The sequence below is a fragment of the Castanea sativa genome, chromosome 5, assembly GCF_040712315.1.
Source record: "Castanea sativa cultivar Marrone di Chiusa Pesio chromosome 5, ASM4071231v1".
Classification (NCBI taxonomy): domain Eukaryota; kingdom Viridiplantae; phylum Streptophyta; class Magnoliopsida; order Fagales; family Fagaceae; genus Castanea; species Castanea sativa.
Window position 1 is genome coordinate 49791858 of NC_134017.1, and position 22012 is coordinate 49813869.

The 22012-nt window shown below is 33.3% G+C and overlaps 3 protein-coding genes across 5 annotated transcripts; 2 read left to right on the top strand and 1 right to left on the bottom strand.

Annotated features, from left to right (window-relative positions):
• Positions 1 to 2306: 2306 nt before the first annotated feature.
• On the top strand, positions 2307 to 12466 carry LOC142637295 (uncharacterized). Of its 3 annotated transcripts, none has more exons than XR_012844597.1 (5): positions 2307 to 2862; positions 8530 to 8655; positions 10556 to 10707; positions 10876 to 11119; positions 12068 to 12170. XR_012844597.1 is itself a non-coding variant. In XM_075811569.1 (5 exons), the coding sequence occupies exons 1-5, from the start codon at positions 2371 to 2373 to the stop codon at positions 12266 to 12268; spliced, it is 1131 nt and encodes a 376-aa protein (XP_075667684.1). In that variant the 5' UTR covers positions 2307 to 2370; the 3' UTR covers positions 12269 to 12466. The 3 variants fall into 3 exon arrangements, 2 of the variants coding, with proteins under 2 accessions (XP_075667684.1, XP_075667685.1); XM_075811569.1 differs by having other exon boundaries at positions 10876 to 11035; positions 12068 to 12466; XM_075811570.1 differs by lacking the exon at positions 8530 to 8655 and having other exon boundaries at positions 10876 to 11035; positions 12068 to 12466.
• Positions 3304 to 6434, top strand: LOC142637294 (G-type lectin S-receptor-like serine/threonine-protein kinase At5g35370). Its single transcript, XM_075811568.1, has one exon. The coding sequence runs from the start codon at positions 3525 to 3527 to the stop codon at positions 6171 to 6173; it is 2649 nt and encodes an 882-aa protein (XP_075667683.1). The 5' UTR covers positions 3304 to 3524; the 3' UTR covers positions 6174 to 6434.
• Positions 12467 to 15309: 2843 nt separating the features above from the next.
• On the bottom strand, positions 15310 to 21705 carry LOC142633693 (flavonol synthase/flavanone 3-hydroxylase-like). The gene is made up of 3 exons (XM_075807934.1): positions 21147 to 21705; positions 16024 to 16351; positions 15310 to 15769 (listed from the first exon to the last, which is right to left on the bottom strand). Exons 1-3 carry the CDS (start codon positions 21599 to 21601, stop codon positions 15557 to 15559), a joined length of 996 nt encoding a protein of 331 aa, XP_075664049.1. The 5' UTR covers positions 21602 to 21705; the 3' UTR covers positions 15310 to 15556.
• Positions 21706 to 22012: the final 307 nt, after the last annotated feature.

Below are 22012 nucleotides of genomic sequence, written 5' to 3' on the forward strand. Positions count from 1 at the left end.
CTGAGTTTTGGGATTGATTGTGGTGGATCAGCCATGGTGGTAGTTGTGATGTGAAGGAGGGAGAGTGAGAAGTGAAGAATCTTAGGTGCTTAGATGTACGGTGTAAAATAATATTTAAATAGAATAGAGAAAAAGAAAAAAAAAAAGAAAAAAGAAAAAAAGAAAAAAAGGAAAAAAGGAGAGCTTGTTGAGGAGTGAATCCAAAATGATAGGTAGTTAAAATAGAAAGATGACTTTCTAGTAAAAACTATATTGTGAATGCTCTTAGGAGTTAGGACTTAGGAATCTAGCTAGCTAGCCAATATGTTGCACATTTCCTTTCTCAACCTAAGTTGAGATGACTATAAGTTTGGGAAAATCCAAAGTGGAGAAGGTTTGCTATTTGAGCCATATGGTTTTCAGGGTTTAATGGGCTGTTTGGCTCTCTAAACAAAGCCTTATTTGCCAATTATCCTAAGCGTTTTCAAAATGAGTTTCTAAAACAAAAACACTTCCATAATCATGTATATAAGCTACACTAGTAATTGTAAGTTGGTCTTGTGAAATGATTTAAAGACAAATATTAAAGCTAATAAAAAAATCACGTGGGAACAATAAACTTATATACGGTAAAGCTTTTTCCTTTTTGTTGTAAAGTAAAGGAATTTGATTCAAATCTCACATTTTCTTTTAACAAAAAAGTTATTTATCAGTATCTCTTAACCTCATGACATGATGAAATAAATTCCCAAACACAAAAGTAGAAAAAGTCATTGTATTAGACTATTAGTTGGATAATCTAAAACGGAATAATATTTTAGGGTTCTAAGGATTTTTTTCCCCTAATGAAAGGAAGTTTTATTAAACAAGCATAAGCATAGATAATACGAGAGTAGTAAATCTAACAACTTCCACCATATAATTATAACATATTTATACATATATATTTATATATATATATATATATATATTAATAATTCGGTTGTCGGGGAGGGTTGATTTCAATTAATTACAAAACTTTGATGCATTGCCTTTTAGTAATGGAACATACAAATATCTATTTTGCTTCTACAATAATAAACATAAAGTAAATTTCCGTCATAGACCTATTTAGCAAACCTTTTTACGTGTTGATTCTATCTTTGATTTCCAACCAACGAATATATATAAAGAAAAGCGTAGGAATAATATATAGAAGATTGAGACCTAACCCGATTGCATCTTGGAGGTTACAACGACTAGTTATTCAGCAAAAAAAAAAAAAAAAGACTATATTTTCAAAGTTAACTAATTATTTCCTATTCTAACTCGAGTACGATCTTAAGGCATAAACATACTACCGCTGCCAAAATTGTTAACTTATGCTCCATATAAAATCTTTTTTTTTTTTTTGGGAGAACACTCCATATAAATCTAATGATTGCAACTTTGAGTTTGGACTCTGGACTAACTGTCCACTAATTCAAAAGCAACCTTAAACAAGAATCCGTCAAAATGAAAAGCAAACTAAACTCTAAACCCAACATTTTTTTTCCCTTTTAATGATAGGATTAATAAAAATAAAAATGACTTGGAATGAAACCAAAAAAAAAAGTCACGGTGTCTTTACTCTTAGAATCAGTTTCCAAACTAGGGCACTCATAAATATATCTATAACCTCTAGCTAGAGATTTTTTTTTTTGAGAAGCAAATCTTTAGAGATAAGATCAAAAAATTGAAATTCTAATATTTTATTTTTGGCACTTTTCTTAAAATGTTTGAAGGGATCAATAGACATTAGACAATAGTAGCTTCCATGAAATTATATAGTGCTTTTAATATACTACGCCCTCATTATATAAAGGGAATCATTCTACCTATCAGTCTCACACATGGGCTCACCCGAAGTAACGCACAATTGTTTCTTGCATTTATCTTATCTAAACATAATCATAATAAATATCTAATAATAAGATATTGCAATAAATAAATTTAGGGACATTACATTATTCACAACATTTTTTTTTTCATAACAATTGATATAGCTTGTTGTGATTAATGCATAATAAAAGTAGTATCATACTAAAATTTGTATAAATTGATATTATGGGTGAATTAAAACTTTTAGGTTTGCGTCACGCCTCAAACTAATGAGTCTATTGCTCGAATACAATTGTGAGGGAAGATGTGTATTTAACCATCATTATCATATTAATAATGATGAAAACAAATGGTGGAAGATGTGTATTTAACCATTGCTCTAATACAATACTTGGAAGAGAAATTGTGAAACTTTTTGTTATTACTTGGTGTTATTTAAATTTTAAGATTTTTAGTGGAACAAAACAGTTGCTTATAACTGTATTACTATCGAATGGTTAAACTGAAACAACATTGTCATGTGAAAGAGAAATGAGCTTCTGTCTCTTACAACCATTACCATTACCAAACCAACCAAACCATTCCTCGTACCAAAACTCAAATCTCAACACAAACCCATCTTCACTCCCTTTCTTCTCTCTCACTCACACTCACACTCACCGATCTCCAACTCGTTCCAACTCAGTGCACGAAGGACGAGTCCACTGGACCCAGAACTCCTTCAAGAGCCACCACTTTGTTCCCGAAACACTTGTTGTACTCACGTTTTCCACGCTCCTTCTCTGCCTTAGGCTCTTCTCCAATGCCCTATTACCAGATTTCCCTCGTCGTTGGCGAAACCTCATTGCATTTTCTGCCGAGGCTGAACTCAGAGCCAGCTCTTATCCTTGGCATTTATGGCATGCCATTGTGGCTTACGAGGACCGCCGCTTCTTTATGCATCATGGGGTTGACCCCGTCGGCATTGCCCGTGCTGTGCTGTCTTTTTCGGCTCGTGGAGGTGGCAGCACCATTACCCAACAGGTGAGGTTGTATTTCGGTTGACTTGTTTGTTACGCGTACCATGTGTTTGATGGTTTTATCAATCAAGTTGGTTTTGTTTGTTTGTTTGTTTGTTTGACTTGTGAGTGTTGTATATTTAATCAATTATTATTATGTTTATTAATGAAGTCATTGATTTCTAAAGAGAGGTATTCATTTATGGTGTTCTGGTCTTAGCTGGGATGGTAAGGTGGCAAGGTGGAGATGGGGTAGGCCGTTCAAGGTATATTTTAGTGATTAATGATTGAGTGCATCTAATATATTGTATATAGTAATAGTGCACGATACAGCATTCATCTTAGAATAAAGAAACACCAAGTTAGGTCCTAACTGCACAGAAATCTTTAAATCTTAGATCCACTTTATTGGTATAAAAGAGAGCAGCTGGTTGATGATTGTGTATGCGTGTAGCATTTAAGGAAATCAATCTTAGAATAAATAAATGTTCATTCAGGTTTGACTTGTTTTAAAAATTCTTATATCTTGCATCGGCAGCTGATGTTAGCACTGAATAAATATAATCTTGGCCTCCAACAAGAATCAAGTTGTTGAGGAGAAAGTTTCATAGTCAACACATAACCCTATTGGATTTGGGAGGAAAGAAATGGAAGTAACTGGAGGAAGTCATTTACAATCTCACCATTATGCTCTTCATGAAACCCTCTACCAACTTCTTTTCATTCTTCATTTCATCAAACCTCTACATGGGATACTGTTTATTGTTCCTCACCATCTTCTTAGTCTTTCCTCCTGCCTCGAGTTTGTCATCCTTAGAGTACATATACCCAAATTTCACTGCTTCGGAATTTCAACATATTGACAGCAGTGGTGTTTTTTTGTCCTCCCGTAATGGCACATTCGCAGCTGCTTTCTTTAACCCTGGTGCTCAACAAACCAACTTCTACTTGTGCATCATCCATATGGCATCCAACGCCATCATCTGGTCTGCTAACCGTGACGCTCCCATCTCAAGTTCTGGTATAATGAATCTTACGACCAAAGGGATTACAGTTTCTGATCAATATGGCAATCTCAGATGGTCAACTCCGCCATTACAGTCATCGGTATATGCATTATTGTTAACTGAGATGGGTAATCTTGTCTTACTTGATCATTCCAATAGTTCTCTTTGGGAGAGTTTCCACTATCCAACAGACACAATTGTGATTGGACAACACTTACCTGTTGGGATGTATCTGTCTAGTGCTGCATCAAATTATGACTTATCATCTAGTATTTACAACTTCACAATAAGTACTTCTGATGCCTTACTGCAGTGGCATGGACAGACATACTGGAAATTGTCAATGGATACAAAGGCTTTTATTATCTCGAATTATGTTGTGAAATACATGGCAATTAACAGAACGGGTCTTTTTCTCCTTGGCCGTGATGCATCGGAAGTTGTTATACAGGTCAGCTTGCCACCAGCCGACTTCCGAATTGGCAAGTTGGGTCCGTTAGGGCGCTTTACTGCCCGTAGCTTTTCTGATGGCCAATGGGAGCAGGAATTTTCCGGGCCAGATTCTTCTTGTAGAACTCCATCTATTTGTGGCCAAATGGGATTGTGTACTGACAACTCTCCATCCGTTACCCCAATATGTTCATGTCCATCAGGCTTCCATGCAGGTTCACAGAATATGAGTGGCTGTGTGCCAAGTGATGATTCTCAATCTTTGCCGCTTGCTTGTAACTCAACCAATAATGGCAGTCAGTTAAACTCATCCGTTGTTTCATTTTTGGGGCTTGGCTATGGTATAGATTATTTTTCCAATGATTTGTCCCAGCCTCTAAAATATGGTGTGAATTTGACAGTTTGTCAAGATCTCTGCTCAGGGGACTGTTCTTGCTTGGGAATTTTCTATGGAAACTCATCTGGTTCTTGCTACATGCTTGAAAATGAGTTGGGGTCCTTTACATCAAGCAATTCTGGTGGAATGAACCTGCTGGGCTACATCAAAGTCTCTGGATCAAATACAACAACAAATGACAATGGTCCTCCCCCTAACAGTTCTAGTAATCATAGAAAAAGGCTTCATGTAGTTGTTCTGGTGCTTTTACCGTCCACTTCAATTTTACTGTTAGTGGCACTAGGTTTTCTCATTTGGATGAGATGGAAACTCTCCAAAACTAAGGAAATTAAATTAGGTGGCTTCAACTCACAATCTTCTGAAGACCTGGATGCATTCTACATCCCAGGCTTACCTAAAAGGTTTGACTATGAAGAGCTTGAGGTGGCAACTGATAAATTTAGCACTCAGATTGGATCAGGAGGGTTTGGTTCTGTATACAAGGGGACACTGCCTGATAAAAGTGTTGTGGCCATAAAGAAGATAACCAATTTAGGCATTCAAGGGAGAAAAGAATTCTGCACTGAGATTGCGGTTATTGGAAATGTTCACCATGTCAATTTGGTTCGATTGAAAGGGTTTTGTGTCCATGGAAGACAGCGCCTATTAGTTTATGAGTATATGAATCATGGTTCATTGGACAGGACTCTGTTTGGTAGTGGACCTGTCTTAGAATGGCAAGAGAGGTTTGATGTTGCGCTCGGATCAGCACGTGGGCTTGCATACTTGCATAGTGGGTGCGAACACAAGATCATCCATTGTGATGTCAAACCAGAGAACATTCTTTTGGATGACCACCTTCAGGCAAAAATTTCTGATTTTGGGCTCTCCAAGCTTCTAAGTCCTGAACAATCTGGTCTGTTCACTACCATGAGAGGTACTCGTGGCTATCTTGCACCTGAATGGCTTACCACCTCTGCAATCTCGGAAAAAACTGATGTCTATAGTTTTGGAATGGTACTGCTTGAACTTGTGAGTGGAAGAAAAAATTGCTCATTACGATCACAAAGCCATAGCATAGAGGATAGTGGTAGTGGTGGTGGTCACTTTTCATCATCATCATGGTCAGGACTTGTTTACTATCCTCTATTTGCATTAGAGATGCATGAACAAGGTAAGTACTTGGAGCTTGTTGACCCAAGGCTAGAAGGACGGGTGACAAGGGAAGAGGTGGAGAAATTAGTGTGCATAGCTTTGTGTTGTCTTTATGAGGAACCAGCACTTAGGCCAAATATGATTAGTGTTGTTGGCATGTTGGAGGGTGGGATTCCTTTAGGTCAGCCAAGAACAGAATCTCTAAACTTCTTGCGCTTTTATGGGCGTAGGTTTACTGAGGCTTCCACAATAATGGACACAAATGGTTCTCTATCATATCCACAAGCAAATAGCTTACAGACTGGTTTCTCTTATATATCTTCACAGCAGATCTCTGGCCCAAGATAGTATTGAATGGCATTTTGTTTTTGCAGCTCATGTATAGTTTTCTGTGAATGACTATGAAATGTATGTTTTCAGGAATTCTAGTTGTTGCCTACTCTAGAAAACTGAAATCTACTGTATTATTCTTACGTTTTGCTACAAAGCTCAAGGTGGATTGAGTGGCTGTGACCTTTTACACTTGTGTGAAGTGTTCTTTTGAATGTACAATATGATTCAATTCTATGTAAAGGTCCATTTGATCTTTGTATTTTATAGTAAACATCTAAGTTATGTTATTATATCTTGTTATAGTAGATTGGCAGAATGAGAGACACTGAAATTTTGCTATGGAATTTCCTTTTACACACACGCGCGTGCGCACACACACATATTAAGTGGCTGACACAGAATGTATCTAGGTAATTTTGCATTCCTTTTTTTTTTTTTTTTCCTGAACAGGGGGCCCCTTTCTGGCTACCTTGTTGTCAAATTATTTTCCTTTATCCTTGCCTATATAATGGAAATTTATTTTAATATCCTCTTCATATGTTTTGTATTAATCTAGAGAAAGCATATGATAGAGTCCCTAGAGAGGTTATCTAGTGGCTTTTGGATTTGAAAGGAGTTTCTCTAAAGTGTATTAATTTAATTAAGGATATGTATGACGGAGTGGTAACTAGTGTGAGAACAAGTGGAGGCATCACAGGTGAGCTTTCTAACTATCGGTTTGCATCAATGATTAATATTAAGTTCATATCTCTTTGCAATAGTGATGGATGAGCTCACTGAATTGATCCAGGCAGAAGTTCCTTTGTTTATGATTTTTGTAGATGGTACAGTTTTAGTAAATGAAACTAGATGTGGAGTTAATTCCAAGTTAGAAATATGAATACAAACTTTAGAATCTATAGGCTTTCAATTGGTTAGGACTAAAATAGAGTACATGGAATGTAAGTTTCGTAAAAGTATAAAAAGAGACGTTGTAAGACTTGATGGCCAAAAGATGCTAAAGAGTGGGAGCTTTTGATATCTTGGATCAATAATCCATAGAGATGGAGAGATTGAAGATTATGGAAATCATAGGATAAGTGCATGGTAGATGAATTGGAGAAATGCATTAGGAGTATTGTGTGATTGTAGAATACCTATTAAGTTAAAGGGAAATATTTATAAGGCTGCTAATAGACCAGCTATGCTTGATGGTATTGAATGTTGTGCTGTTAAAAAGCAATATATTCATAATATGAGTATAGCTGAAATGAGAATGTTATGACAGATAAGTGAAAATACACAAAAAGATAGGATTCAAAATGAGGAAATTCACTTAAAGATAGGGCTGACTCTTTTAAGCCGCCTGATTGACTCGATTTGGCCATAGCTCTTTTAAGTAAGCTGCTAACCATCTTAGTTGGACTAACATCTTTGGTTGTAAATCTGTAAAGTTATTTGATTGCCTAATTTACTTCATTAGTATAGCTAGACAACAACAAAGCCTTATTCCCAAAACTTTGTGGTCAGGTTTCATTAGGATAGTGAAAGCTAATAAAAAATTTCAGTTTCTTTGATTGGTTATTTGAGTTATTCATTTGTTAGCCATTGAAGCTGATGACAATAGCTAAAGCTGCAGAAATTATGAGAGTTCTCATATAGAAACTTTCTTCCAAATATAGTGGTAATAGTTTATTGAAAACACAAACTGACAAATTTGTATCATGTTTACCATTAGCAGTCTCCACTTGGAAGCTTGCTAAGCTAATGTAACATTTTTACAAATTGATATTTAAATTGAAAAGTCTTATGATCTGATATCTATTCTGGTTCGAGAGTAGGACCCAATGCATGAAAAGGAAAAAAAAAAGGACACTAGAGATGGGAACATTTATTTGTTCTTGGCCAATTGTATGGGAGTATTCTGTAACACATTTGACTTCCATCAAGGCCTAATAGATATTGATGGAAAATTAATGTCTTAATATGAACGTTGAAGTAATTGAAATAGAAAATAGGAAAAAACTCAGGATTTTTAACACTAAATCAAAAGAAAATTAGGGTAGCTGCTTTTCAAAATTATAGGATATATTTTACATGGATAATGCTGTGAAGAAATATATTTCCATGTTTTTATTTTGATCAAATATCTTATGCAAAAACACAAACATTTGATTACTTCACTATACATTTATATTGGCTTTCTTTTAAGGGCCTAAGACCTGGCCTTACAGTTGTTCTTGGCTTGAATCATCCAGTACCTTTGAAACCCACCCTTTATGTGGAGTCAAATATGAAGCTTGTTTTTGAAATCTTTTCATCTTTTGGTTTATTTCAACATCATGTGTTTTAATTAATCTTATTTTCTTTCTGTTCTTGAAACACATTGCAGCTTGTCAAAAACACCTTCCTAAAAACTGAACGCACTCTTTCAAGAAAAGTAGTTGAGATGGTGTTGGCACTAGCATTGGAGAGGATAATGTCAAAAAGGAGAATTCTGAGCTGCTATATGAATAAGGTTTGGTCAACTATAGTTCTTTTTAATTAGGTGATGCTGTGTATTCTATTCCTCATGCATTGTGTCGGGAGGGGCACCGGGGTGGAGGGGGGGAGTAGGGGTGATCTGAGAAGTTCTTGTGAGATTGTATTTAATGTGCTTATGTCTGCACATAAAAAGTTTTAAGGAGATGTTGACAGGATTTATTATAGTTGCATCTTACATTTAGTGTGTATTTGGAAGCATGTTTCCTGCCCCCACTCACCCACTAGTTCCAGGGAGCTCAATTAATTGGATACATTAGGCATATAATATTGTCATTCTATATTTCTATTTGTTTTGAAGTTTAATATGTGTCACGGTGGTTTAATTTTCTAGCTGGTTGTGTGGGTGGAGACTTATTAGCTTAAATCAGTATTGTGAGTCATTTCGTCCCTCCCTCCTTTCAAATTCCACGTAATTACAAAATCATGTTTGTCGCAAGTTATTAAATTTTCTGGAATTGTTGGTGTTTTCTTGTCTTATTCATGTAATCATCATTTCATAGTACATAAAGGTTTCACTTTCAGAATGTTAGAGATGAAAATTTTAGAGAATGAAGAGGATGTGGAGGAAAGAAAAGTAGACAAGGATCAAGGATTCAAGGTATATATAAAGGTTGTAATCCAGGTAGTGACTGGATCATGGTTGTAGCTCAAATACATATCTTAATTAATCAGAAAAATAGGTTGCAATGCAAGACTTCTTAGTTGGGTTTCATTCCATGACAGGCTAGAAAATTAGCATTTAGTTTTCAGAATGGCTTTATTTTATTTCCTTTTAATATATGGTTGGAGTATTTTTCATTCAAAGGAGTGAATACGAATATTATAATGAGCAAGATGTGCTGTAATGACATTCGTGTTGAGAATTTAGGTTGCAAAAGGAGGGTTTGGTTATGTCCTCTAAAACAAAGATTTAGGGAAGGAAAGATGTTAGTAAAGTTTGACTCTTCGAATTTAATCCAATTGTTAGAATTGTGGTTAAATGATTCAATTTTCCATTTCTTAACCATTTAAGCTTTTGGGACAAATGGTAATTTATCGCCAATATATGTGAGCTCAATCAAGCATAAACTTATCTATCCCTTCTTTTTGGAAGGAGGGATAGATAATTTTTTTTTTTTTTTTTTTCATTGGTAAGTTACATGCACAAAGTGGGACTTGAATCCAGGAGTTCACCTTTTATCCTATTCTTACAGGTAAAGGAGGCTCTGTTTGAGCTAGGGCTCATTGGCCTGGAGAGGGGCTAGAAGTGTAGCTCAGGTTTTGTTGATAGAACTAACAAGCTCAAAATTCCTACACAAGCTTGGCTTGTCTTTATTAACAACTGAGGTTGAAGTCTGAAGATCTGTAAAAAAGGTCTAGTTTGAGCTACATGGTTGTTCTGCTTGCTGCCTAAGCCTATTGTGAATGTTGGAGTCTATTTAGCTGCTTGATTTTATATAAAAAAATTAATCAAATTGCTCTTTCACTTAAATAAGTTATGTGGCATCTCGTCAATTAATGTTGTAAGGTCACTATAAATTTAAGACAAAGATCTCACTCTTTATGCCAGTGGCATATGTCAACTTTGCTGGCATAAAAATCCTGAGGTTTGTAATTTTTGGACCCTGTTCTTCCTACACTCCTATAATTGATCTGATAAGTTGATTTCTTTGGTGGTAGCATTGTTTCTTTTTAGAAAATATTTTGCTTAGCCCATTTGGGAATTATTTTAATTTCTTGCAGCCCTCCATTTTGTAATAAATTCATGCACTCACCATGTGAAGTGAAAGCACCTAAAACTTTAAGGGTTAATATGACTGCCTTACTTTCTTTCAGATATTTCATACGATCCTTACAGGTTGTCAGCTTGTAATAGAGGTATTTTTATATTACAGATTTACTGGGGACATGGTATATATGGCATTAAATCAGCATCAATTTTCTACTTTGGAAAGCATCCATCTCTTCTTAGTTTGGGGGAGTCTGCAATGCTTGCAGGGATTATACCTGCCCCAGAACTTCGTTCTCCACTCAGGGATCCTAGCAGGTCTGGTGCTACTATATATGTATTAATCCTACTTCTGGTAACCATTCCTTTCTGGAATTGTATTTATTGTATTGCATTAATTTTTGCACTATGTTCTTGATTCCTTTTATGTTTATTTATGAATAATTACATAGAAACCAAAATCTGGCATCTCACGTTTTCTCATAGGGGGAAGAGCTTCCAAGCAAGAGTCTTAAGGAGGATGGTGGAAGTTGGTTTTCTTGATATTGAAACGGCACTCTTGGTTGTGAAACCAGGTCTTCATCTGCCCGTTTTTGTGTCAGGATATGCTGATGGATTGTTGCACCTATCACCTTTGCCTAAGGATGTAAGTTAATTCTTTCTATGCCTATTTTCAGAAGTTGGTTTCCTTCAAATTCATGCAACGCCTCTGCTATATGACTGTATTGAGGTTCGCCACTTCTTCTTTTTTTTTTCTTTTTTTTTTTTCATATTTTAGTGATTTTGGTAGTGAATTCATTTGACATGATGAATTATAAACAATTTATTTATTTATTATTACATATTTATAGATAAATCTACAACTACTCTCTGATTTGTAAATGCATCTGTCCTCTCACTGTTATGGCTTTGTATTATCATGAACCTTAACAGTTCCTTTTCCCTTTTACTTTTTAGAAATGCTATGCCACAACATTTTTACAACAAATCATAAGTGGCAAGTCGTTACGGGTTGTTATTGGTGGGCAAAAAAGTAATTTAAGTGATAGGTTTAAATTTGAACCAATAACAACTTACCACCTATGATTTGTTGTGAAAATGTTATGGACGTAGCACTTTTCTTCACTTTTTGGTTTTTTTTTTTTTTTTTAAATGAGTTCTCTTAATTCTTGGGATTTTACTACAAGCAGGAAGGTCAGGATTTTGCAACAAAGGTAAGAAGAAGAAGAGCAAGGGGGATAATGCACTTCTGGCCCTGTTTGAATGTCCCATGCTTTTTTTTTTTCCATGAAATTTAGTTGGTTTGATCTGTTTTGTATATAATATGAGCAGAATTCAAAATTATAAACACGATGGTCCAAGACTGGCATCCATCGTCTTATATTATAAAAAGAACGGAAACCCAATGACAACACAATTCGTGAATTCTTTTAATTTGATGCTATCTCATTATTTATAGTGTCTACAGTTTTTTTTGGATGATCCAATATAAGTTGATGAAATAGTACCTTAGGGGAAAAAAAATTACAAATGCATCAATTTAAATTTTCATACCCTTGATAATTTTTCTTTTCCCTTTTGTTTTTTTCTTTGGTGTCTGGTTATGCATAAGAAATTTACGAAGTTATGCTGGACTTGTTAAAAACTTCTCCAAAAACTTGTTTGATTTGTTCACTAGGGACTGGGAGTATCCAACAAATTGAAGCGAGGAACTGACTCAGCTTTTAAGGTTGTGTGGGACTGGGAAAAAGCGAGCGTGACATGGGAAGCCTGGGAAGATATGGAAAGATGGTCCATCAAGTTGCAGGCCATTGATCACATTAAACTTCAGAAAAACATTCTGGTTGTAGTGACAAAATGGATTTTTAGTAATAAATAGTAAGGATTGTCTTTTAATTTTTATGGTGCCTCTTAGAGCTTCATTAAACTAAATAACTTGGATGTCTTCACCTGCATTATTGCTAATTCAGCATGTCCTCTTTCACCATTCTATTAGGCACCAAACCTTAGAATAATTGTTTGTGTGAATGTGTCTACAGTGTTGTGATAACTTTGCTCTCATATGGTTACTGTCAAATCCGGTCTTATTTGGAAGGGCTTCTAGGCTTTTGCAAAAGTTTCATGTTGATAATTACTGACATCCAAGCCTTATTCCAAGTATTTTTTTAGTGATGATCAAATTTATTACTAAGTACTGTTGGTATGTGATTGATGTAAAATCATATTCATTAACAATGATCATTTTTAAATATATGATAACAAATGTAATAATCCTAAAACCACAGCCTGTGCTATTTTATAAAATCACGGTTCATTGTATCCATGGTAATGGTATTTTTATAGTGTTCTGATGTTCCTCTCAAACTCAAATTGTAAGCTGGATAACAATTTGAGATTGGAGTAAAAGTATGACCACTGAAGAGGTCGGTGGATGTGTATTTTGGCGTGTGTGTGTATTCATATAGACTATAGAGCATGTGAGATAGTGAACTAAAAGGAGCGGAAGATTCTAATGATGAGTCTTTCGGCATTTTGCAAAACAAGACCCAAGTCGTTCGTAACTTAAAATGGTTGTATGAACTATGGAGGGGATGAGTGAATCTTAAAAAGTTATGCTACATGGTGGTGAAATCACTAGTAGAGAAGGAATAAAGCTATATGAGAGGATGCTCAGGATTAGGTAGTGTTACGTAGCACTGAAATCACTAATAGGAAAGGGGAATGCTAAAGAGGACGTCAAAGTTGGATAAAGAAAATATGGTTTACTAATTCTAAACCTTAAGTTCTAAACCTCAACTCTAATATATTAGATATACTAGTAGAGTTATTTAGTATATTAGAGTTAGCTAAATTCCGGCCAACTCTACCCGACTCCCCTCAATCCTAACTAGTGGGCGGTTTGAGGATCTTTTTTTTACATACAAAGAAAGTTTTGTATCTTAGGATTCTTTCATATAAAGCTAATTAGAGCATCCATGTCAGTGGATGGATAAGTGGGTATAAATGTGTAAAATGAGAAAAAATTATTAATTTTACACATTTTAAACAAAAAAGCCCCTACATCAATCCCTCTAAACTCATTTAAACTCATCTATATCATCCACTATGCTACAGTATCGTGTAAATTTACACGGGTACTGTAGCAGGTGTATATGTTTTTTTTATTGTTTTTTCTCTCTCCTCCCAACTGACTCTCACCTCCCTCTGTCTCTCTCTGTCTCTCTCTCTCTCAGACACAGCACCTCTCTCATTCTCTCATCTCATCCATTTTTTTCCTCTAGCCGCCGATCGCCATCGCCGCCTATAAGAGCAAGGTCGAGCAAGTCGAGTCGCCGGACGGCCATCGCGAGGAGGGGGCGGTGCTGCGAGGCGTCGATCTTGCTCCGATTCGTTGGTGTTTTTTTTTTTTTTTTTTTTTTTTTCTGGTTTTCTTTGGATTCCGGTGTGATTGGAGGCCGGAGGCGTCGACGGTGGCTGTGCCGGGTTGTGTTGGCTTTTTTTGATTGGGTTTTTTTTTTTTCTGGTTTTCTTTGGATTCCGGTGTGATTGGAGGCCGGAGGCGTCGACGGTGGCTGTGCCGGGTTGTGTTGGATTTTTTTGATTGGGTTTTTTTTTTTTTTTAACTAGTTTTCTTTGGATTCCGGTGGCTGTGAGAGAGACGAAGGTGGGAAGGAAATAAATATTTTATTTGAGCAACCGTGTATAATAAACAACTGATGTGAGGGGTTTGTAAAAGTGGGTGTGTAAAATAGGAAAAGTAGGTTTTTTAGTGTAAAATAGAAGAAAATTTTGCATGAACTGATGCAAATGCTCTTACTATTTTACACTTTCAGATGTATAATATTTCACACAATATCAACACTTTTATTTAGGTGTCCATATTTTACATATATGATAGAAAGAGTGTTGACATTGTTGGATGTGAAACAACCAAAGCCCTTGTATAAAATTTTTGACCGCTGCCTCTCAATTAAATTTAACGATGAATAAAACTCCATTAGAAATATCTATTGATGACTTGAAAATTAAATAATTAAAGTATAACAATGCCCAATTGTAGAGTATTTTATCATCTAATATATAGAGAAGTATATTCTTCCAACATTGTTAGCAACAATTTCTAGAACAATTATAAGTTGAATAGACATAGAGATGATAGTTGAAAGAGACGATTTCTTTATGTAATTTACACTAGATGAGATCCAACCAACTTAAATTTCATAAGATTAAGGTTCTTATAATTGGCGCCCCTAAAAATTAAAAGATGAGGAATCAGATAATGAGGGAATTAGTCTAGGCTTCAAAGGAATGGATAGACAAAGATGATAGTGCACATGATAAGGTCAAATGAGAGAAAATAATTAAGGTGATGTATTACATTGGGTTGTGAGTTCAAAATTCTTTTGTGTATGATCTTTACATTGATGAGGATAGAATCCAAACTATATATATATAAGGTTGGAAAAACGAATACAATTGTGCATGTAATTCCAAGTAGTTGATCTTCTACTAAATTTAGTTAGGTAAAAGAGAGAGAGAGAGAGAGAGAGAGAGTAGGGGTAGCCAAAGCATAGAATTTAATAAAAATCCCTCATAAGAGTATGATTATAGTCAAACAATCAATGAAATACACCAATAATTGGAAACCTTATTCTAAGGCAAATACTTAGAGCCTGTTTGGTTAGAGAGTTCAAACAATATCTTTTAGTGTACATTGAAAATTGTGAGCCCTAAAACAAAATGTTTGGCAGGAGAGTTTAACAAAGAATATTTGAGTCACAGTGCCTAATTTAGAAGTGTTTTCATTTTTCAAGTAATAGTTTTGAGCGATATTGTTGTAATTGTTTTGAAAATTGTAGGATCTAGATGATGTTGACAACGCATAAAACACACATTTAAAAAAAAAAAAAAAAAACATACTCATACCAAACACTCAATTGTATTTTTTCACTTTTAAAAATATGTTATTAGAAACATAGTACACATAGTTTTACATTATTTTGAAAATGAATACCTAAACTCCCTTACCAAACAGACCATTAAGCATCATCATAACTGATTACATATCTTTCATCACAGTTTGACCGTAGTCAAATGATCAAATAAAATACACAAACAATTGGCAACCTTCTTCCAAGGCAACACATAAGGCTATATGAAACTATTATCATTGTGGGAGCTTATTGAATTTGCGGTGTCGGTACTCAGCATAAGTTTTAGTTGAATATTTGGCTTGGTTTTGATCATTCACAAGCTCTGAAAGTGGTCCAATGTTTGCCTCAGGTGGAGGCGCAATAAACACTGCCCATGACATGCGTGTGCATTCCTTGTTCACCAAACTCCTATGAAGAACACCCTTGTACTTCCCGTTGCTTAGCACCTATAACAAAATTATCATAAATTGGACATTTACAAAAACAACTATTTGCTGCTATTTTCAGAACGAAATTTAATTTTTTTTATTTAAAAAAAAACACTATTTGTTGCTTCTAAATCTATAATTTAGCCTCTATAGCGGCTTAAACATCTCATTGGACACTTGAACATTTATCTTTTGCAAAACAATTTCATTAAAATTATATTATAAAAACATTATTGTCATATTTCATCGCACAAGATAGGGGGTTACCATACCTCAATTTGATCACCAACATGGACAAAAAGTGCATTTTCCAAGAGATTTACGGCAACCCAATTATCGTCTTTCCACACTTGAAGGCCTGGAACATCGTTTGGAACAAGTATTGTGAGTGCAGACATGTCCGTATGAGGTTCAACTCCTAAAGCCAGTTCAGGTTGTGGGCAAGGTGGGTACATGTTTATTTTCATCTCCAGCTCTAGTTCTTCATCACCCAAGCAAGACTTCAAAACCTTCCCTGCCAAACCTAACCCCTCTGACAATAGTTGCAGTAGGTTTTCGGTTATTCTCAATATTTCTTTGCTATATTCTTCTGTGACTCCTCTGTGTTAAGTGTACAAAATGTAAGCACCAAGATAGTCAGATTTTATTAAAGCAAAGCTAAATATTAAAAAATAGTCAACAAATAACTTTTTTTTTTTTAATACTAAACATGTGTGTATATATGAAGTATGTCTTTTAACATGATACAACATTTGTTATTGTTTCATAGATAGTAAAATTACTGTCAAATAATCTTTATATTATTAACAATAAATACTTTCTTTAAAAAATTAGCTTAAACTTATCTAAGTTATGCTCTATTGATTTTGAACTAAATTTCATAACAATCTCTCTTTCTATGTACACAATGAACAATTATTCATAAACTCATTTTTTAATTGTTCTAAAAATTTGTTTTAACAATCTTAATGACTAAAATACACGATGATTTGAATCCAATATTTTGTTAAATGAAGATAAGATCTATTCCCTTATGTTCAAATATTTTAGCATTTCTAAAGGGTTAATTAGATTCTAAAGTTTACTAATCGAATAGTAAATAATATTCGATTTGAAATAAATTTGACGTGCATCTTAAGAATGTAAAGAACATGCAAATGCAATTCAGCAATTAAATTTTCAAAATATGTAGCCATATTAATTAATTGTTTAGTGGGAGTTTGTATTTATTGCCTGCAAAGTAGTTTGTATATAAACTTTTTCCCTATAGGGATTTGCTAATCTATTTGTGGAAAAACATTTTTTCTATGCATCTTTTTTTCATCTTATTAATTGAGTGACGTAAATTAAAACATTAAAAGGTGACTAAATGATAAATTACATCTTTAAATGAGTGGTAGTATAATTCTTCTTTTCTCGATAAATAAATTTAAAATCTAATTTATAATTTTAAGAGAAATAGGAGGGAGGACTTCAAAAAAACACGTAGCCATACGGCCCCATATACCCTTCGTCCACTGTTGGATAAGGGATTTTTCCTTTTTTTTTTATTTATATTTTTATATTTTGGGTTTTCCCCCCTTCGGGTTAAATAATTTGAGAAAGAAGATGACCGGTCTCCATGTGCTATATCTTTTTGTTCTTTTTTCTTTTTTGAGAGAAATGTGCTATATCTAATTCATAACGAATTATTATTTTTTGATGGAATCATAACGAATTATTAAGCATAAAATTTATAGGTAACCTACGAACAGATTAATGGGAGAAGAGAATAACCCACGTATATATCTTTGGATTCAAAATGAATTAATAATAAGAAATTGGTTTTCTAACTTTAATAAATAAATAAAATAAAAATTGGTGGGTTATTATCACTTATCAATGAAACAGATGAATGGAAGACATTTTAGAAGCTCTCACCAAAAAAAAAAAAAAAAACAGAAGAGGATTTAGATTTGAAGGGATCCTAAGTCAATTATATATATGTATGTATGTATGTATGTATGTATGTATGTATGTATATTGTTAGTTTGGTGGTAGTATTATATATTAATGGGTCATGTTAGCGCTGTTCTTAGGATAATTGTTAATGAACTATATTAGGAGAGTTTTAACACTACTTTTATGGGAAATATAAAAAGTTGTCAACACAATTAATTATTTTATCATTTTTTTCATAAAAATATTCATAAAAATAGTTACTAAACCAATACCCTTAAAGCATTTGTTAACGTTTTCCTATATTAATAAAGTTTTTGAGAGAAAACAAATAAAGTTTTTAGAAGTTAATATATTTTTTTTCAAAAGAAAATATTATATCTTGATTCTAAAAAAAGAAGTTAATATTATATTTTAATAAAGTTTTGGGCATAAGATGAGATTATCAGAATGAGAAAAGGCCTTAAAGAAAGGATTGCAATAGTCGATAATTGATTTATCATGTAATCACGTGTTGTCTTGATTCTCGAAAAAAAAATAGTGTTGTACAAAGACAATGTACTGCTTTTTCTCAAAAATTCAAAAGAAAAAAAAAACAATGTTCTTCTGAAGCATTTGTTAATGAATTATTTCAAAATTTTTGATATCACTTTCATAGAAATATAAAAATTTATCACAAAAATTAATTAATTATTTTTTTCATAAAGAATTTTAAAAAATATTTCTTAAATAAAGTGATGTCAACCCCTATGATTTCTTTTTTTTTTTCCCCTTTCTTTCTATTTTTACTTTATTTCTTTTAGATAGGTGCCCTCAGTCCAAGTGATGTCAACCTCGATCAACATTAAGATTTTTACATTGGTAAGTTGTAATAATATAATATTATTCAACTTTATTGGAAGCTCATGGGATCCTTAAAAAAATATCTTTTAAAACTTGCATGATTACCATAATATATATAAAGAGGTTAGGTACAAGTTATATATAAGGTAATTCTAAGTTATATATAGCGTAATTCTAAATTATGTTACACAGCTCAATATATTTTTTATTGAACGTGAATTTTAACAAATTTACTGTTTGATTAAGTTTTCTTCATGTACACTATATGCTTGTGAAATTTCAAGAAAATTTAAAATCGAAAACTGTGTTATTGATCAAAATATTTAAATTTTAAGTTTTTTTTTTTAATTTAAAAGTTTGCATAAAATATGAGTTTCTAAATCTTATAGTAAATGATATCCAATTAACAAGAAACTTGGTATACATCTATATATATATATATAGTAAATGGTATCCAATTAACAAGAAACTTGGTATACATCTATATACACACACACACACACACACACACACACACACACACATATATATTAATAGCCAAAGTTGAGAGAAAATTCAATTAGATTTCAAATTAGAATTTAATTAGAGTCTAATTTTGCACCATGTGTTTCCTCTAATCTAAGTTTTTAAATTTTTGTACCAAGTTAATTAATTTAGTGTAAAAATTGGAATTCAATTAGAGTTCAAATTTGCACCATATGTCTCATCTAATATAAATTTTTAAATTTTTGTGTCAAGTAAGTTAATTCAGTGTAGAAAATGAGGAGTTTAATATAAATAAATCATAAAAAACCAAATCATATATCGAACTATGTATATAAAACACTTTAGAAGATACTAATGGACCAATTTATTCTTTTATTTTATGTTGTATTTAGTAGAATTTCAAGGACGGTAATTGTGAATTGATATTGTATATATAGTATCCAATAATGATTTTCAAAATTATATACATAATAGTAATATAATAAGAAACTTGGTGTAACCAATATTATGAAAATTGCAAGTAAAAACTATTTTAGTACTTCCAAATATCCCGATCGAACCAATATCCTATATGTCTTATAACTCAACTAACATCAATAGCACTACTAAAATTCATCATTTTCGTGCGTAAGCTTGGGTTATATACTAGTTTTAATAACATAGAGAACATATAATTAAACAATGAGATTTTTGAAATATTAATCCAATTAAGAGTTATTAGTTAATGTAACATTTTTTAAAGTTATACTAAGTATAATTTGAATCTAGTAAAAAAAAGATCGGGGTTTCAATAAAAGATTAAGTTAATCCACTTTGATTTTGTCCCAAATGTACCAAATTAGATTTCAAATCCATTCTAGTTTTGTATCAAGGCCAGCCCTCCAATTCAAAACTTTTTCAATCATATTTAAGCATTAGTCTACCTCTTTCAGTCAAAAAAAAAGCATTTGAAAGTAAACCAAATTCTCTGCTCATATATATATATATATATATATATATATATATATATATATATATATATATATATATATATATATCTATATATACGTATGTATGTATGTATAAACTTCAAAGAAAAATGCATCACCTAAAAAATTTGTTACGCCTTTTCAATAGATATTTATAATAACTAATTTTTCAGGAGTCATTTAAATAATAATAAATATGAAACGAATATTATTAGTAGTAAACTTGCCTAGAAATATTTTATATGTATCTAATTATAGTTATTTTTAAACATATATTCTCATACATATGTTAGGAGTTCTGCAATGCGCAAAAAAGAATAGGCTAGTACTAATTATATTCCCATACAATCTACTACTTATTTGAGATCAAGGGACATTGAGAAAAGAAGGGTGGAATTGTTTGACATGACCTACTTGGAGAACACAAATATTTGCTGGTTAATGTTTAGTAAATTAATTCATATCAAATCGAGTAAACCTAAATAGTTAATTTAGATGAATGACAATGGATTAACAAATTTAGGCAATATTTTCAGGAAATCCATTGAATCTTTTTTATTTTTAGAAATAGTAGTTTTAGAATTTGAATTTATGATGTACACTTCATGATAATTACTTTTATTGATAAACTAAAGTATCAATTAGTTTTTTATTAGATTTGACTTATTTTCAATACTTTTTTATAAAGAATTTTATTTTGTTTTGAAGAGAAACTGCCATATATATTACTTACTAACTAAATAAAAGATAGAGATTAAAACCTACAACCATTTGTCATTATATATTTAAAATAAAAAGACATGTCCAGTTAAAAAAGTACTCAAAGTAAGTTAAATCTTTTTTTTTTTTTAATGTAAACAGAATTCAAGCTTAGCTCCCTTGTTTGACAACCCTTAAGCTAATATAACAGTATTCTTCTTTCGTTTTCAGTTACGAAATCAAACCAAAAGAAGAATAGATGCTATCAAGCATCTAAATCAACCAATTCCGTGTCCACCAGTCATGTAAGACACACCAACTGAACGGTCCTAACGTGTATATATATATATATGACCGATGGTTAAAATATTTTTATATTTGCGACTGCATGGATTACCAACACGTATTAGCAAAAAAAAAAAGAAAAAAGAAAAAAGGTAAAGAAGACATGTACCACTCACCTGTAAGCAGGGGGATTTTTGGGCCATACATCGTAGTTAACCTTAGAAGCAGGAGCCATGACATGAAAGTAATAGTCAATCCACTCCACCTTTTCTTCTAGGTTCTTTGTCATCTTGGTACCATAGCCTTCAAACTTGCCACAAGCTGCGTCATTTGCATAGGCTTCCTTTTCCTCTTGTGGGAGCTCGAAGAACTCTTGCCCCACCTCTTTTAGCCGTTGGATTAATGAAGGTGATATACCATGATCGGTGATGAGGAAGAATCCCCACTCCTGGCAAGCCTCTGCAACTTCTTTGACGACCACATCATGCGGCTGAGAGAGAGAGATGACGGGCACCGTGACCCCGTCAACGGCCACTGTGTTCTCGGGCCGTTCATGGGCCGGGCGGATGAATTGAGCCGGAAGTTTGTTGAGCCCACCCAAAGCCAAGGCCTGTACTCTCTCTGCAACCATTTTGTATTTTTTTAGGTTGTTTCAATCTTGCAATCGTGCACAGGTGTCTTTTGGCTGCTGGGATGACATGCAGTTTCACACATATAAATAATACTTTCTAGTTTGGTTTGTGGGGCGGCTTTTTAATGGAGAATCTAGTTACAAGTTACAGCAACGCTTGGAATGGTAGTGGTAGATACACCAACTGAAAATGTGTGGCTTGTCCTCGCTTTAAATGCATCTAAAAGTTAATCAACAAATAGGTAGTTTTCAATGCTATAAACAAATATGAGTAGTCACTCCATAAATATAAATGCTTGTGAGGTGCAAGGACAAGGACCGAGGATCAAGTCTCTAAGAAGGAGCTTCACACACATATACACTTAGATTAGGTTAGAGTAGAAATTTTATCTTGTATTAAAAATATATATA